This window comes from Harpegnathos saltator, unplaced genomic scaffold (assembly GCF_003227715.2).
Source record: "Harpegnathos saltator strain DR-91 unplaced genomic scaffold, Hsal_v8.6 scaffold126, whole genome shotgun sequence".
Lineage (NCBI taxonomy): Eukaryota > Metazoa > Arthropoda > Insecta > Hymenoptera > Formicidae > Harpegnathos > Harpegnathos saltator.
The window spans coordinates 147,740-166,791 of NW_020229902.1; the positions used below are offsets into that span (position 1 = coordinate 147,740).

At 52.0% G+C, this 19,052-nt stretch overlaps 1 protein-coding gene across 10 annotated transcripts in view; it reads right to left on the reverse strand.

The window, feature by feature from the left end:
• Positions 1-19,052, reverse strand: part of mub (poly(rC)-binding protein mub) — a 113,848-nt gene that overhangs the window by 18,909 nt on the left and 75,887 nt on the right. For 8 of the 10 annotated variants that reach the window (XM_019843345.2, XM_025306733.1, XM_025306727.1 and 5 more), the window contains 4 exons: positions 14,368-14,611; positions 4,720-4,776; positions 3,788-4,186; positions 2,401-2,805 (listed from right to left, as the gene is read on the reverse strand). In XM_019843345.2, coding sequence (XP_019698904.2) covers positions 2,401-2,805; positions 3,788-4,186; positions 4,720-4,776; positions 14,368-14,611 — 1,105 coding nt within the window. Of the gene's footprint in view, positions 1-2,400; positions 2,806-3,787; positions 4,187-4,719; positions 4,777-14,367; positions 14,612-16,551; positions 16,576-19,052 lie in introns of those variants that run through there. The other 2 variants (XM_025306742.1, XM_019843344.2) reach the window with 2 other exon arrangements.

Below are 19,052 nucleotides of genomic sequence, written 5' to 3' on the forward strand. Positions count from 1 at the left end.
GAGAGCATCAATCGCAAAGACGACGCCAACTCCTTCCGAATGCTCTCTCCCTCAGTTTCTCTTTCTCTCTTTCTTCTATTATTCCGCAACTATTCCGCAACGTGATATCGGAGCTCGATTTCGCATGTCGCGCAATCACGCTAATTTTACGTGGCATGCATTAACCAATCCCTCTACGCACTGTGAAAGACAGCAAGCAATTCTTGAGGTGATCAACCCACTACCAACCGCAAGCATACAGGGAGGAAAGACACACGTGTACACACAGGCTCAGGTCGAGAACTCGTTAGAAGCATCGGTGAAACGTTTAGAATGTAGAAAGAGAGAGAAAGAAAGAAAGAAATTGAGAGAGAGAGAGAGAGAGAGAGAGAGAGAGAGAGAGAGAGAGAGAGAGAGAGAGAGAGAGAGAGAGAGAGAGAGAGAGAGAGAGAGAGAGAGAGAGACAGACAGACACAGGAGGAAGGTCCAGAGAGAAAAGCGTGCACGAACGACACGTGCGGATCACATGAAAAGCGAGAAGCTCGCGGACCTCGCGTGACTTCGCCGTTATCGCGGCAGACCGCGAGCGAAGAAGAAAAGAAAACCGCTGATCACCGCGCGCGATTATTAAAATGCGAAAGTATCTCCCGTCGAATGAAAAAAAAAAAGAAAAAAAAAAGGAGACCGCCGATACCTTCACGCTTCCCGTCCGAGAGAGCGAGAGACTCTCTCCTTCGTGAGAATCTTCGATGAAAAACCTCCCCGTCGGCACGACATCGCTCGCTATTAAGCTCAATCACCGGCGAGCCTCGTCGCCATTTCGCGACATACACTTTTCGCGGTGTAATCGAAACTCCGAAAATCCCAAGTCGAAGTCGAGTCGAAGTCACGCGATCGGGAGACGTCCGAGGGTGAGACGCACGCTCGAGAAGCTGCTCGTTCGATGATGAATCGGTGGTCCTCCCGTCGGAGAACTCGCGGCCGCGAAACAATCTTGCTGCCGAACGAGAAGTTCGCGAGCGTGCGCGAGAGGGGATATCGAGCAAAAAGCCAGGGTGTTTTAATGCACGTATGCGGGGAATGGGACGGAGGATTGTGCAAGAGAGTCTCGTGAAGAAGGGGGACCAGGTGGCCTATAGACAACAGTAGGACATTTACCGATACCGATAAACATATCGCGGACTTGCACGGCAGCGCTGGAAATTGGAACGACCTCGAGAATCTCCGGAGATCGAAAGCGGAAAATTCTTTGCCGTTCTCTCGCTGCTATCGCCGTTAAATATATATATCCGTGGCTCGCCGTGTTTCCGTCGATCTCTCCTCTTTCTCTCCCGCGGACTTTTCACTTTGCGAGAGGCAAACTACCGCCGTTACCTACGTCACTCGGTTTCTTCTTCCCGGCCTCGAGAATCGGCTCAACTAGAAGCGGTAATGCAGAAAGGAATAAAGCCGCCCCTCTTCCCCTCGCCGGGGCGCCGACGAATTAAATTAACATCGGCGAACCGCGAACAAGCGCGCGCGATCGAATAAAACACAGCCGCGTTAATTCGCCAACTTTTCGCTACTACTATCCTCCTCCCGCCCCCCCCCCTCTTACCGGCGCCTTCAACGTAAACCGCTGTTTAGCCAGCGCTGCAGCGAACGGGCAACTACAAACACGCGCCGGGCCCCATTTCGTTAATCTATAAAACTTTCCACCCCCAAGGCCGCAACCTAACCGCGAAGTAATCCAGGGTAACTACTATTACGGCAGAGCACCGTAAACTGGAGCTGCTCCGCCGCGAGTCCTCTTCCTCGCGGCGGCTGTGGCGGCACGTAGGAACGCGATAAAGGTAAATTATCGAGAAGCTGAGCGCTGCGCGGGACTCGACACGCAACAATAACGAGCGTCTTATTCGGACATGTTCCCCGTTAAACAACCGATAATCACGACCCAATAAATCTCACCCTTTCCTGCCGAGCGCGTGGATCGTTATGTCTCACCGCGAACCGGCCGACTTCACTCGCCAATCGTTCCAATCTCGAGCCGTGGTTGCCGTAGTCGCCAGGGCGAAATTTTGCCGAATACACCGAGGATCATGTACAACGAGGAGACACCGAGAGAATAAGAATGGTGGAGGGTGATTATCGATCTTCGGACAGGTGAAACGGAAATTCATCGTATGTATATGTTTGTTATCGGGTAGAGGTGAGTAAGTGGTAGCCAGGGGTGGTCACAAGATGGTGGTGATGGTAGTAGTGGTGAGATGACGGTGATGGTAGTGATAGTGGTGGTGGTGGTGGTGGTGGTGACGGTGGTGGTGGTGGTGGTGGTGGTGGTGGTGGTGGTGGTGGTGACAATGGTGGTCGTTGTGGTGGTGATATGGTCGAGAGAGAGAAAAGGTACGGGAGAGGGCGGATCACGAAAAACAAAAGACTTACGGCGTCTGCCACGAGGTGTGCGGGCGGGAGGGCTGCCTGCAAGTGTCCACTCTTCAGCAGGGGGTCGGCGAGGCCTGCCACGCTGGCGTGTAAGGGGTTCGGGTGGAGAGGATGATGTGGGGTCGTAAGGTGGGCCGTGGATAGGAGCGGGTGCCCGTGAGAAGCGGCGAAGGCCGAGGACGAGGGGTGGGCCGCGAAGGGCGAGGTCGTCAAAGTTTGGGTGTTCAGCGAGGGCGGGGTGGGCCCGGCAGCGGGCGCGGGTAATGGTAATACTGTACTTACGTCCGAGTGGGCGGGCACCGCGTAATTACCCTGGATGGTGTAGGCTTGCCCACCAGCCAGGATCACTGGCCCACCGACTTGGGGTTTGGGGCGATAAGGGATCGTGGCACCTTTGGGAGGGGACTGAAACAGAAAGAAACACACGCACGAGTGCGAATACACCGATCGAGGCCACTGCAGAGAGGAGTTTTGTGCGGCGACATCATCATGGCCTTGTCACCATGAGACACCATTGTGACCTTGTCGTCCTATTAAAGTCCTGGCCGAACTGACCCGAACGTGGAAGAACGTATCGCCTCGCGTTTTCCTTTTTTCCCTTTTGTCTTGCAACAATAAGGAACGTACAGAGGTATATGCTCTGTTTTACTTGGTCTGGAAGTTGGTTTGACTTCCAGGTAGATAACGAGGAGTCGGTGCCGCGTGACTGTAATTGTAGTTAATATCGATTCATTTTGGACTTTAATAGGTCGACCTGGTTCGTCATAGTTTGTCGATAGTGTATCGATATTCTCGCGCGTCCTCGCATACTTAACATTTTACTGGTTCCCCTGGAGGCAGATTAGCTAACTGCGCGAAGCAGGTCGGCCAGATACGAGAGAATGGCGACGAAGTTTGACGCGAGGCAAACACTCGCCGCGCGTTCGGGCCGTTATTATCATATATATTGCGAACATCACGTAAGACCGGAAATTGTTCAGATGCGCGCCCGCGCGTTCGCCTGGACCGTCGTTCTTCCGAGACCGGGACTGAATCGATTGACGGCGCGGTAAGTATCGCATTTAAATTTTAACAGTCCGGGCGCACGCGGCAATTATTCATCGGCGAATATCGATATCCACGCGAGCAGTTCCAGCGATTATCTTTAATCGAATTCAACGACATGCTCATTTGTTACGGTCACAGAATGGTGGTGGAGTGCAAACTCACTTCTAGATTCCGAGAAGAATCATGAACAACGCTCTTCGTTCCGAAGAGTTCGATGTACATACGTACGAACCATGACGAGACCAAGGTATATGCGTGTATGCGTGTATGCGCGCGCGCGCGCGCGTGTGTGTGACACCGCACTGGTGACAAAGTTTCTCGAAGCCATCAGCATACGTACCTCTAGCATAACGCAGCAGATATGATATATGCACTGCGTGATCGCCTCGCTGGTACCGGATATGGTTACCGCACGTTCCGTAGAATTGGGCAACATCTCGGACGCAACCTGGATGGAGGCGCCGGTGACCTCGCGGATCTCCTTGATCTTGGAGCCGCCCTTGCCGATGAGGGAGCCGCACTGCGAGGCCGGCACGATCAGTCTGAGCGTGATGGGCGGTCTCGAAACGCCGCCGCCGCCACCAGCACCGCCGCCCTGAATGTCGTGGAACTGGGAGCACCATTCCTCGAATTTCTTGCATATCAGCGTGAATGCCTTGAAGATCGAGTTGGTCGGTCCGGTGACAGTCACTATCCGCTCCGGGCAGGAACCGTCGGAGATATTGATCTTCGCGCCAGACTGTGGACGAAGAAATATTACCGATCGCGGGATTCTCAAATATGCAGGTGTGTGTGTGTGTGTGTGTGTGTGTGTGTGTGTGAGCGACAAACTATTTTCAGCCGCGCGAACATGCGACGATTGATGCCCGCGATTTTGAGGGATTCCGCCGAGCCGATAAATGTCGCTCCAGCGTTAATTTTTGGCGCGTTAATTTTTTTTTATTTCACGATAAGAGATTACAGAGAGTAACGCGTGACACGTTCCTCGGCGACGTCGCGCGAGCAATTTGAGCGGATGATTAAGGTGGAGACAAAATGCGTGTTAACGTATCTCCGCGTGTCTCCGATAGCAGCTGAGAGAAACCGAAGCGACCGCCGCGCGGCCGCGAGACTGTAATAATAATTTACGTATTTTCGTGCGGAGTATCCGAGCTCCGATACGTGAAATAACATGCGATGACGCGTGTGACTCTTGTTTGTCCTCTCTTAATATTGCATTGTCGAGACACAGCGAGTCATCTGTCATGCAACAAAGACGTGATTGACACTCACCTCTTCGCGGAACCTCTTGACAATCTCTCCCTTTTTCCCGATAATGCTACCGACTTCCTGCAACGAGAAAAAAAAATATCCCATTAGTTGGAGTATCGTGTACGAAAGCATCGTGATGTGATGGATCCTCTCGTGGATTCCATTACGGATAGATACTAAATGCGCTTCGTTACTATGGAAAAGTTCAACGATCGTTCACGGAGATATGGTACGGCTCGGCTGCGGAGACGAGAGATAGAAACTCGACGCCAGTTATCGCGCAATGAAAGGTATAATTGGTAAATATAATTACGCCGACTGCGTCGAACGACTCGCTCCGAATTCCGCGCCGTAGTCGCCGCCAACGTTTTCTTCATCGTTACGATACACGAGCCGAGAGAGGTATCGGGCCGCTAAGCGCGTTAAATACGTGTCGCCGGCCCACGGGATAAATGTCCACGTACAAGGGAAGCGCGGTCGTAAGACGCTCGTGCGAGACGAACGTCGCGTCGCGGCGCGGCGCGGAATTGGCGCGAGAGTGCCTATAATTAGCGTCGGGATGCACAAGTAGCCAATGTCCAGCCAGACACACTGCGCGCTACCCGCCGACGTCGCCCGCCCTGACACTGTCTGACCTCAAGATAATGTCACTGTTAGAGTCTTCTGGGCGAGCAGGTATGCGTCTCACCGCCGCTCCCTCTAAACTTAGACTCTAAACGACGTTCCCCGGATGAAATGCCAACGTCCCTCGGACGCGAGTCGACGCGACAGTTTCGCCGTCTGCTTCTTTCCCTCTCTGCTCGCAAGGATCAAAGCGTGGCGAGCCACCGCCGACAGCACAATTTCAAATCCCAAAATCGAATTTTTTCGTAGAGTTCGATAAAATTACGGAATACAAACGTTCCGATACCAATTATTCACAAACGTTCCATATTACCGACGAGATGATTTCTTTTTATTTCACGTTCCTCCGCCCACGATGCGGCGGTTTCCGATGGCCACTGATGAATGGGTCATTGCGAAAGTCGCGGATTAATCGACGTCTGCAACGAGTTTAGGCATGCGACCTGCGATTCAGCGTCGCAGCAAACGGCACGCGAGAGGACCTCCGCGTGTCCAGCGGAGGGGAGTGGTCGTGCTTTGCGTTGCGTTACGTTCGAGCACGAAATTGCGAGCTAACCGGCGAAACATTCCCGTAGAGACGACGACGTCTCTAAGAGAGCGCGCGCTGACCCTAATTATGTTTACACGCTTGCATGGGACTGCCGTCTCTCGCGAGCGGCGCGCAAAAGTAAATCAGCGACGACGTCGCGCCGACGGCGGCGGTCGTGAATTCCTGTTGACCGTGCACGAGGTAGCGCGACTGGACAAGCGTCATCGTCGACGAATTAGCCCGCACCGAGGCAAATATAGCTGGAACAAGAAGACAGCGAGACGACGAGGGAAGAAGAGGAGAAGGTGGAGGGAAAGGAGGGTCCGCTAGCTGGCTTTGCCAGACACGACGAGGGGTCACCGACGATCGCGAGAAATTCGCGAGATTGCGTATCCTTGGAAATCGCGAGCCGCGTTATCGGCCCCCGACTGGACACCCTAGCTAGCTTCTCTCTTTCTCTCCCTAGCCGCTACTCCATTCTTCCACCCGCAAATGACGGCGCATCCCCATCTGCACGGCTCGAGAGAGGCGACGTATAGCTAACACACAGCACCGTCGGTCAATAGTTTCGAGAGTGCAACCTACTTTTATGAAATGGGATTAAAAGTTTTCCGATACCGTCCCACTTACGTCGTCCTGTAAATATACGCCGCCGTTGTCATGCCGCGGGACGTCGCGAAATTGCAGGGAATGAGTGACGGCCTCTCCCTCTCTCCCTTCCTCTCCCCCCCCCTCTCTCTCTCTCTATCGACGAGCGAAATATTCTCCCCAAAAAGAAGCCGTGTGTTCGCGTCCAAGCGCGTCTCGAGCGCTCATTACGATTCTGTCTCACGGTATCGACGCGGAACACACAAAGTGCAAAATGCAACAAATGGCGTGGGTGGCGAAATAAGTGGACAAAAAATTTATAAAAGTTATTAACAAGAATGCGATTATAAAAGGTGGCAAACGAGGTCCTCGGAGACCGAGCTTCGAGCAGACGAAAGCCAAATTGTATTTATTTTGCGTGTCGGACGGATTCGCCTGTCGTTTACAAACGAGGCGTCCCGCGAGGGGGATTAAGAAAGTCCTGTGTGGAGGGACAACTCGCACTCGGTTAAACACACACGGAGGACGCGGTGTGCAAAAATGCAGGACACCAGCGGCGAAAATTGCCGCGCTCGTCTCGCGTGGTTCCTGCGATCGCGTGTCGGGGACCAGGGATGATTCCCGAAAGTTCGCGAGTACCAGCGGTCGGTTGGTTGGCCGATGGCCCTGGCGGCGATCCAACCCTCCTCGCTGGAGGGTCCAGGGATTCGCCGGAAAGCCGGCTCGCGGAAGACGATACACCGACATCGAGAAAACGCGAGGAGACACACCGAGCGAAGGAAAGCCCTTCCCCCTTTCCTTCGCGCGTTCTTCCTCTTTTTCCTCGTCTCCTAATAATTACTAATTGCCGTCCCCTCGGCTAAACATCACTGGCGTGCAAGCGACGGAGGAGGAGGGGAGGGTGAGCAGAAGGAAGGAGCTGAAAAGGAGGCTGATCACCACGTAGCCGAGACGGAAAGAAAATATTGGGATAACACACAGCTACGAGTCCGCGGGCTGATAGATAAGCTGAAGCTTGGAGCTCGGCCAAATATTTACGTCGTATCCCGGTGTATCGTGACAGATCGGAGACGCGGCCGTGACATTGTTCGACGAAACAACGGCGGAAACGATCCCCCCGCGTAATAGCGAAGACCGATAGGAATTGGAGTGCCAATATTCCCCCGACGACGACGGCCCTTCGCTGTCGCTCGTCGAGAGAGCGTAAAACTCCAGGTAGGACGGCAACTTTCGAACTTTTGCAAACATGGAAACGACGCGCGATATGTAAAGATTAATTAGCCGTTAATTAGCCGCCACGCCAACGCAGCAAAAAGATAAGCGACCGTAAACGAACGCAACGAACGTAAACTAATAATAAACATCATTATATCACGCTCGCCGAATTTCGACCGGACGCAACGTCGAGGACAACGTCGATGATGATAGAAATCGGCGACTATATATTTTTCCCTTTTTCCTTCTTTCCCAAAGGTGTTAATTTACGAGTTCATTTACGAGCGACGGTTTACGATCGACCTCGTCTCGCCCGTCCACCGTCCACAATCGGTAGGATAATGGAATCGCGATAATTCTCGATGCAGCAGTCGATTGGCTTCTGGCCCTGGCCAGAGTCCAGTCCGTCCCCCGGGGAGAGGGGGGGAGGGGACCACGGTGCGTACTCTTCCCGAGGAGACATAATGTCCGTTGGCCGGCCAAAAATGCGGCCAGACGTATTTATTTCGCGAGGAAGAAGGAGAGGAGAGGAGAGGCCGCTCGCGCGCCCGACTATCCGTTTACTCGTGCTTGCAAGGCTTCCAAAGCGGAGTTTTGCAATACACGCACTCCGCGGCGGCAATAGCAAGCCGGATAAAGAAGCGCAAAATTAATAAACGTCGGTGAGGGGGGCGGTGCGTCGGCCACGTCCGAATAACAACGTAAACGCAGCAAGCCGATAAGATCGGTGTGTGGTGCATGACGATAGCTTTTCCATCAGGAAGAGCTAATGCACGCACTGATAAGATTTTTCGGCAACATGGGACGAGACGACGTTACATGGAAAAGGGAGGAAGTCTCGAATGATTCATCGGAGAACAATCTGGAAACATTTCAGAAAGATGACTATTAAACTGGGAACTCGAACTATGCGGCGCGACGAAATAAGATAAGAAGCACACTTGTACGAATTACCGCAGAACTGAACTCGTGAATATTCAGGAAAAGGATAAGGACGTTTCGTTAAAGTAAGCGGCGGAGTTAACTCTGCCAAGAGGAAATCGCGGTCGCGGTTGCAGCCGCCTTCCTTCTCGATTCAGTTTTTGTTTACCACCTCGCGGCGCGAGTGCACGCGTAATTAGTCAGGTCCGTGTTTGTTTTCGCAATCGATCCTCGAGCGAGGTCATTTTCACCCTGGCGCAGCAACAAGCGGAATACGTCGGAAAAAGACCAAACGAGAGCAGTTGTGATCGAAAATGGGAGAAAAGAGGGGAGGATTACACACCGTGACGACGCCGGCGTGTCATCGTCAGGACGAAAAAACGCCGCTATAATGAGATTTGTCGCGGGAATATTTCCTCGGTGCCGACGCCGGAGGTCCGTTTAGGGACACACCGGGAGAATCAGATCCGACTGAGGGTTGGCGGAGCGTTGAGAAACCCTCCAAAAGAGAGAGAGAGAGAGAGAGAGAGAGAGAGAGAGAGAGAGGCAGAGAGGAAAGCACATCGATGGAGTAAAGAGAGTCGAACTTCGAACGAGTAGGGCTTCAAGCGGCCGAGTATCATTCAAATATGCAGGAATATGCAGTAATTTCTATGCCGCACTTTAGCACGAACTCGTGCGTGCGTGTGTGTGTGTGTGTGTGAATATGAGCGTAAATGTGTGTGCAAAGATAGGTTTGCAGGTTGCTCCCTTACTTCTTCCGCTTCCTGATCTGGAGGTTTCTTCCGCGAGCAATCCAATTTGCCTGGTTTCGTAGCTCGCGTGAATTTTCCGACTTGGGCTCAAGTTGCGCCACGTTGTATCCAGTCGAGAAGCGTGCGATGAGTCACACCACGGAGTGCATTTCTACTAATGGCTGTATCTAACATACTTTACGATAAGCCGCGTATATGTGTGTGTGTGTGTGTGTGTGTGTGTACACATCGGTCGAAACGATCAAGAAATAGCATTCAACAAATAGTTCCGACAAACTCCTTCGAGTTCGAGTCTGTAATGCCCGAGCGGATAGCTGAAGCGTATCGCCCTTGTGCAAATACGCATATTGAAGATTGAGATTAGGTAGACCGAGAGGAAAATGTTCGGTAGACTTTTAGTATCTAACACCGATATTTGAAGAAACGATTCTACCGTCGTTCAGGGAGCAGTCTATTTTTATAATTTGACATCAAGTACTACACACATCACCGTTTTTACCGCCACCTAATCGCGTATCTTTTATTTATCGGGCGGTCCTACGGATTCAGATGGAGTGTGCGATCGACCGAGTAAAATAAAATTAGCCACGGGCCGTTAAAAAGACTCCTGAAATTTGGCATCTGCATCTCGCACTGATACCCAAGAAGGCAGCGAAATCGGGAAACTTGGCAGGAGCGCGAACGCTCGCGAGAAAAGATCCGCGCATCGACCGGGGGACATCGGCGTCTAGCTGGTAGGATTAATTACCAAGACGGCAGACATTAATTACGCGCGCTACGGCGAGCGATATTGCACCTCGCGCGCGATAATTAATTACGAACAGAGACGACGGTAGGTGACGTGTTCCCAGGAACGACCGCGGTAGGTCGACTCGCGAGCGCCGAGCGAGTCGGGCTAAATAAACTTTGACACTTGTTCCGCCGAAGACTATTCTGCGGAGATATGTTCTTCTTTCTGTTGCCCTCTTCTGCCTTTCCCTCTGAAAATATACCCGTCTCGCGCGGTAATTTCACGCGGTTGACGCAACACGCGCGTCGAATCGCTCGGCGACGACGACGGCGCCGGCTCGAGAGGGAACACGAGAGTGACAGTTTCGAAAGAGAGAGAGAGATACGCGTGTCTCGTAATCTTGCCATGTCCTGTAAGCGCGAGTTTATCATCTTTTTTCTCTTTTCCAAAAGATAAGATAAACGCGGCGACCCACTCGGATCTCGAGTTTTCGGGCTCGACGAGTCGCTTAACCAGTGAAAACGGATTTTCATCGATCGCCGAGGACGAGTCCTCGGGCTGAAGTAACCGCATCACGCCGGTTTTTCCCTTCTCGCAGGCACAAAACTAACGAAGAAGAAGGGGCAGACGTTAACATGCAAAGCAGAGAGCCAGCCAGCAGTCGGAGGTTACAGCGCGAATCGACAATCGCTTTTGCCGATAACCACGAGAGAGCGTTTCGCCTGTCATCGCGGAATTAAAACGCTCGTGGTAATCGCGCGCAGCGGCCCTTTAATCCAGTCCGACTTGCCGACAGTTTTATCTCTCCTCTTCATCTCCAATCTGAATTCCAACGAGGCTTCCTTTGGCTCCGGATCCACAAGGATATTCTTATGGAAAATCGGAAGACGCGAGATAACCGGGAATGGATGTATCTTGCAATACGATCCGAAAGTTGCACGAAGACACCGGTATCGAGACGCCGACGATCGCACCATCGTCCTCCACACCAAGTATCCGATACTCGCCAACTATTTGCGACGGAATTCACACGTGCAATTTCCTTCGTCTCGGCGAAGATCGCTCGAATTCATCGGCTGAAAAATATGTCACACCGTCGGCGATTCTCGGCGCGCGGCACGAGAGGCCGGAGTCATTATCTTGCAAATCGATACAAATTCACCATTTAACAACGAACGTTGAAACGCGAAACAGCGACGAATCGTGGGAAAAAAAAAAAAAAAAAAAAAGAAAAAAACAGCTCTTCGTTGAATCTAGAACGCGGGCGAAAAAAATCGTTGGTTATTTCATCGAATCCCGATAAAGCAAAAAAGGAAAACAGGGAGAGAAATTTTCCATTCTCGCGAATGCGCAAAAATTGACGCGAAGATCGCGCGAAGAGTAGCAATTTGGCATTTTTGGCGACGCGTCAGAAACACTCGGCAGACGTTACCCGACGTAACCCGAAAAGCACGCTCGAAGACGCTTCCGATGTTTTTGCGTGCAGGAGCGACGTTTCAATACGCGTTCAGCGAAATAGAACGTGCAACGTGCGAGTCACAATGACGAATGACTTCGCGTCGCCTTGATAGTGACATTATCGCAGGCGACACGGTTACTTGATCCTTAAACGCGCGTCTCGTCGCAGGTGATGCTTATTGCTGCAATAATAACGTTAACGAAGCTCGTTAATGACACCGCGACGCTCAATCTCACCGCTCTCTCGCGTGCGCGTCCCCGTTTTCTCCTCTCTTTTCTATTTCTTTCCTCGTACCGAATTCAGGCTTGCATCGTCGAATGACGCCAATAATTCGGAGCGTCTGCTCGCGCATATCTTCGAACGAAGGAAGACTCGTCGAAAATTTCTCGATTTTCCAACCGTGAGCCTCTTTAAAACGTTACACACACACACACACACACACACACACACGCGCGCAACAGAGAAGCATTTTTATCAGGCAATTGCAAATGCCTTTCTGTATCGCACGAGTTTCCTAATGCTTCCCAGTCGTACAATCGCGTCAAGTACGGAGATCAAAGTTTCAAGCGTCAGACTTGAAAAAATATAGCGAGAGGACAGGGAGAATTTCCCACGGCTGCCTCGAATGGCTCCCGAAATACAGACAAAGGGCAAATCTCCCTCGACATTTTCGACGAAAATTGCCCGAAACCTCAAAGTTTCCTCCGCGAATCCCCCGCGATCTTTCCAACAAAGGAAAGAATCCCCTGTCAAGAAGTCGCGGCTCTCCGCGATCTTTTTCGGCTCGATACTGGCAGGCACTTCGCGACGCAAATTCTAATTCTAATACTCCTAGCCGCTCTAATTCCCCGCGCACTTACGGACACGAGAGAGTCTCGGCATTGTACGGCGAGAGCCCGGTTCGATCATTGTGACAGAATAGGAGCCGTGTTACGTGCCAGAACGGCGCGGCCGGTCACAATGTGTCGAAAGCGGCCGGAGCGCGCGACTCGTAAATAATTCGCGAGGATTGTCAAAAAGAGAACGCGCGCGCGCGCGCGCTAAAGTGACGATGAGGAGCGCGGAATGACGCACCCGAGATTTATCACCGGCATGCCCGGCGAGCCAAGTAATTATGTCTCGGTGTTCTCGGAGCACCGGCGGCCACATTATTATCGCGCGGACCAAAGTGATAATCGACGGCAGATGCTCGGATCTTATTATTCGCCGTCGCGATGGTACACGATATGATGATATATCTCGCGGAACAAGTCGCCCGCAAGAGGTGGAGAGAAAACGAGAAAGAGGCGACCTCCGATAAAACGACAAACGTGCCGTTGATGTTCTCCCCGCGAACGTTAAACTGCAATTTAAGGACATGCGTTTTATAAATGATCAGGTCGTGCGCGAACGTGTTCGGAAGTGGGATACGAGAGAGCGACAAGTGTGTGCAAGTTTGCGCTCCGAGCCAACGCGGCTCGGGAAACCGATATCAATTGATATTCGGTGGGTGGATAGGTAGGAGGGAGGGCAGGAGGGAGAAGGGACGACTGTTCGATACGGCGAGATCTCGCGAGCCCACACACACACACACGTACACAGGTGGGATTTCATCGCGCGGCGAATTTTGCGTCCTCGGTGCCGCGCGCGCGCGCGCGCGCATTATATCCCCTTCTCCTCCGCCCCTCCAATTTCGCAGTAAGTCGCGCAATTAACTGCGTGCGCTATTCGCCGATATTCGCAAATAAGAAGCGAAGAAAGAACGAATAGGTGCGATGTAAATTCAGAGCGAGCCGCGAAACGAAGTCGCTCGGCCGATCAACGCCGACGGAGAAAATCGTCTCTCGGGAAATATCGCGCGGTCGCGAGTTTCTCCCCGCGAATTCTCACGCCAATTCGCGTGCGCGCGCGAATCTATTTCCCATTCTTCCAGCGAGACGTATCGCGCAGCATTTCAGAAAATCGAGAGAACGGTTTGTGCTCTCGACACCTTAGCCACGAGCGAGCGAGAAACCGAAACGTCGCACAGTGGAGCCAGATGACACTCTTTGCTTCAAAATTCTCTAGAGACCTGAATTTCCAACCGATCATCGACACCAATGTGGATGAGGTTGATCCTGAATAAATTCCGAAGAGATCTGTCTTGCCAAAATTTAAAAAAATTTTTTTTTCTCCAATTACTAGCCCCCAAAAGAGGGAAAATTATCGTTAAACGCGAGAAACTTGTAAAATACTCATTATTCGACACTTATCTTTTGATCTAATAGCGTATTCAGCGGATTGAAACCAAGAAAGATACTTTCTGTCTCCGTATGATGGACTTATGAGCTGAGGTTTATAAGCTTTGGGCTCATGGACCATCAAGTTAGGGTTGGATGTTTTGTTCAATGTTCTCCGTGTTTTTACTTATTGGCTCCGTACGGCTTAATTCTATCTCAATGTAGGCTGAAATGATGAGCTTTGAAAGTTTGAGTTTTCTAAAAGGTGATTATAAGTTCTGGGGTCTCGCATTTAGTATCCATAGGCTCGAACCCCAGAAAGACACTGTACTTTAAACGATATAATCTTTTAAGACAAACCCTAAACCCATGAACCCTGAAGCGATAATTTTTTCAAAATTTCCAGACAGACTGGACAGATCTCTTCGGAATTTATTCAGGATCAACCCCTCATCCATTGGTGTCGATGATCGGTTGGAAATTCAGGTCTCTAGAGAATTTTGAAGCGAAAAATGTGCATCTGGTGCGTCGGTTGAGGAGAAGCGACTCTCCTCGCATGCGCTGCTTCATAAACACGGTTAAGCGCATTCGGCCGAAGATGCGTAGTGTAACTCGATGAAACCATTGCGCCAATCTAACGAATAGCTTACCTTCCCCTGCATAATCAGCCGGATGGTCAGGGTGACCGAGGGATCGTCGTTCAGCACCGGCTTGTTGTCCATGCCGTCCATTGCGAGGTTGCGGATCCTGTGGCTTCGATGGGAGATTTTCTCGGAAGGGAGGGGTGCGGAGGAGGGCGAGGAGGACAGGGGAGAGGTTAGACGAGTGATTTTGGCCGGGGGAGTCTCGGGGGACGTGCTTCTCAAGCGTTCCCAGATATGCTCAGTCCTTGCACTGAAATCAGAGACACGCGTCCGTTGTGAAATCCGACTTGCGAAACGAAAGCCGAGGTGTCACATCACATCTCTCGCCGCTCTCGAGACAATCGGCAGTCGCTTCGTCGAGTGGCCTGTGTATCGCCTAATAGGCAGAATTGAGAAAAACCGCCAATACCTGCTATCTTATCTTAATTCGCGATAAACGTGTTTATATATCTGGGCTATTTATTTTTTTTATCGCGCGCTTGGCTCTCCTCACACACGCACGAGAATCGCTCGGCGGAACTATGCTTGTACAAACAACACACGTTTGCGAACTGTCTCCGACTGTCTCTCCTCGAGCGAGCGGTGCGATCGAAATAATGAGGAAAATTCAGCAGCGGGATTAGAAGGGCGTGCTAGAGGGAGGAAAACAGATGAGAGAAAAATTGTGTAAAGTCGGGATAATGAAGGGGGGAATCTTTATCGTATTCTAGAGTAAACTTGCAAAACCGATAAAATTCGCAGACTCGATGCCCCGTACAAGCGGCGCGAGAGAGAGAGAGAGAGAGAGAGAGAGAGAGAGAGATCACCGGCGGAATTTATTTATCGGCGTGTTGAGAATCCGCGGAAACGGACGGTCTGGAGCAAACTTCGAAATTAGCATAACAATAGCACGCGGCCGACCCGCCGACGAAGCGCGGCGCGATTTCAGGAATGTGATACACCACTTTATTAAGTTAGGTGAATCTGGAAATTATCAGACGATAGCAGAGTCTGCGAATGAAGCTGGTCTCTCGCTGTACTACCAGGCGCGTTTGGCAAATAAAGGCGAGTCGAGTTTGTCGACATCTAATATCTCCGATCGAGTCCGTCTCGCCTCGCGGAAGTCCCCCGTGCTATCCGTCGATGGCACGAAGCTCCACAACGTCGCGGGTTATCAAAAGCAAGTAACAGAATGCATGAATCTGCCGAACTGCGACTTAAATCTTTTTTTGCGTCAAGGCTTCAAGGGCCGCCACTCGCAACGTCGAGCGAAGTGAACATCGTTTTCCCGAATCACGGACGCTCGAGTCGGCAATCTCATTTCGGCGCGACACTTTCACTCCGCCGGGCAATCGGCGAACGAAAATGAAATTTAATCGCCCGCAGCATCGACATCGGCGCGAGGTAAGCGTTCTCGCGACTTTTCGCGAAATGCAACGCGGGCGGTTTCGCGAACGCCCGCGTCAGCGCAACATCGGCGGAGGCGCGCAAAAATCGCGCGAGCCTTATTGTGTCGCGGCGGTAAAAATTCGCGGATGAAACTGAAGGATGAGGGGGACGACGGAGGTCACAAACGCGCTTCGACCGACTCGCGATTAATTCACCAACGCGAGACCACGCAAGGTGGAAACGGTTAGCGCAAGCGAAACCGACACGATTATCTTATCTGACAAAACAAACATATGTGAGTGAGGAACGGAGAAAGAGGGGAGAAAGAAGGAGAGGGCGAGAGAAAGAGAACGCGGTAAACCAATAACTCAAATTAAAATGTTAACAGTCGCTTCTCGGCGACTGATGACGCGTTTAAATTTTTCTCGACCTCCCTCGCGAGACGCTCCATCCGCTCGGAAAACCGACGGCGCGGCGGCGCGAAAGGGTGAGAAATTGCGATAAAAAAAAATTAGAGGTGAGAGAACCCCAAACGGAGAAAGAAGGTCAAAAGCGTACGCGCGGGCGCGATCGGGCGCATTATTTTTCAGCCAGCTAATGTTAATTGCAGTCGCCGCTGCCGCGCCTCCGCCGCTGCCGCCACGGTTGTCGAGAGAGACCAACGATCGATAGGTTGCTGCAAATGCAGCGGCGGACAGAACTTCTCTCTGCCGAGACGTAGGTACCCCCCCCCTCTCTCTCTCTCTCTCTCTCTCTCTCTCTCGCTCTCTAAAGGAAAACACACAGAGAAAGGGATGGAGAAAGATGGAAGGGGGACCTCACCGAGAACCCCCTTCTCTGAATGAGGGGCCCCTACGAGCGCGACGTGGCCACGAGACAGGACAGGTTTGCTCGATGTTGGTCCGTTACGAAGTGCAGAACGCGTTTCTGCTGGTGGTTTGCGCGCGCGCGCGCGCGCAAATATACGCGCACGATTCTCGCGCTCACACGCACGCGGTGGACTTCCCGTAAGAAAATTGCCGCGTCAGAATTTTCCGCCACAGTGCGCGCGTGCGAACGGCACAGCCGGGAGGAAATCCGCAATAATCACACGTTGAGTCCAAAGTTGCCGTATGGTCTCTCTCTCTCTCTCTCTCTCTCTCTCTCTCTCTCTCTCTCTCGCGCTCGTTCGCTCACACGCTCGAAACTCGCGCGCGCGCTCGCTCGCTCGCACAGCTAGCGATCCGCGCGGCTGCGGGAGGAGATCGGCAAGTTGAGTTTAATTTTAAATATGACACCGCATTGGCGAGAGAGCAAAGAAAAAAAGAAAAGAGAAACAATTTGCGAGACGTGAGAGACTTGACGCAGGCAAAGTCCAGAGCTTCTTACGCGAGAGCTCGTGATCGTCGTGCGAGAGCAACTCGAATCGATAGCGCTCGTTTTCAGCGCGAAAGTACATTCGGGATTTTGTACGAAAGTAAAACCAGTCGAGCGTGTTAGAAATTCTCGCTGCGAACGTCGTTACAGGAACGGTAAGCGGGAAGACTGATAAAACCGTGCGCAAAGACCCGAGGAGGAGTCCCCACTCCACAACTCGTGAATCCTTGCTCGCAGTTTCCGATCGATAAATGCTCATGTCAAATACAACAACGTAACGTTTAAGCGAGAGACTCGCGACGGGAACGTTTTCATGTTTGTTTTCATGTTGTGTGTGGAAGCAAAAGTTTCCAACGCCCTCGCGAAACGCGGCCTCGCGTTTGCGGTGCGGATCCTCTCTTGCTCTCTCATTTCGGAGTTTCGGATCAATAATGTCCATTTCGGGCGCGACGTTACGTTCCAAAGAGAAATCCGCGATGAAAATGCGAACGGTAGGCCGAAACAGAGTCCCTAACGTTCGTCTCGGCACGGCGGAGCGGCGAATCGACGTCCACTTTAAATGCGAGATTACATCGCGCGCTCGAGGAGGCGACCGAACGGGAAGAAGATTCCTCGCCTCTCGAAGAGCGAAACGTTATGTAAATCTCTCGCGCGGATTCTGCGCTCGTTGCGAGCGTCCATTTCAAACGTCTCCAACAACGGTAACGGATTCGTGTCGCGCGCGAGATGCGATAAAGCCGAAGAAGCCGGGGGGCTCACACGTGTCACGCATTTTCCTTCCACGTTGCGTATGCGTTTAATCGCACTTCGCGGCCAGCCCTGTGGAAGTTCACTCGTTCATTTCACTTCCGAGCGTAACTTTCCGAGCTAATCGTCGTCGTCGTCGACCTCGCCGGTAACGTCAACTCGCCGCTGACGTACATTAGCTTTTGCGACGATCCTCGAGCGCGGCTACGAGATTTCCACTATTTTCCGACCTGATTATGCCCGTGACGAATGCTCGCGTGTATCACCGAAGCTATTCGCCGTGCGATAAACGCTCTCGCTCTGTCTCTCTCTCTCTCTCTCTCTCTCTTCAGCTATTCATTTTATTCACACCGCCGCGATTGTAATTATCGTCGGATTATTCGCGCGAATTAGCGACGCGTTTACGATTTAATAATTTCGAGCGGATATCCTCCTCTGTGCAATTTTACACGCGACCCGTATGTGCGTGCGCGCGCAGTATTTTTCGCGTTTCAGACTATTCGAATAGAGAACATTCCTCTTTACAATTTTGCAGAAATTAACAGCCGAGGCGTGGGGAAGCGCGATAAACGCACCGCGTCGCACTTATCAGAAGCGGGGAATATGCGCGGCGTTATCCTTCTCTCTCTCTCTCTCTCTCTCTCTCTCTCTCTCTCTCTCTCTCTCTCTCTCTCTCTCTCTCTCTCTTCTAATCGGCCATGCACGCAGGCTACTGCAGCCGTTTCGCTCTGCTGCAGCTCCCGCGATGCAATTGGACTGTGGAATTTAGTGCAATCCGCGAGCGCGCGTTCCGTTATGCGTGCGTTTAGCATAAGCGCAGTTTAACGACGCAGCCCCGCCAAAAGGCCAATCGTATAAACCAGAATTACGGTTGTTACCGCCGGCGTTCTTTTCAATTATTCGCCGGTACTCCACGAGACGCCGCGGGTCGTTGCACGCGTGCGCGCGCTCCTCTGTAAATCACGAAACATAATTCGCAAACGTCTCCGTCTTCCTCTCGCTCTCCCCCCTCCCCTCTCTCTCTTTCGAGAGAGAGAGAGAGAGAGAGAGAGAGAGAGAGAGAGATCCATCCGTGTGCGACCCTATCGTGCGATACGTTGCGTCGCTCCTGTACGAGCGAACCTTTCCCGTCCGCGTCGCGGAGAACGTCCTTTCTCGTCGCGAGCACGTCGATCTCATTCCTCGTCGTCTTCGTCGACTCGAAGAGCACTCGTCAGAGG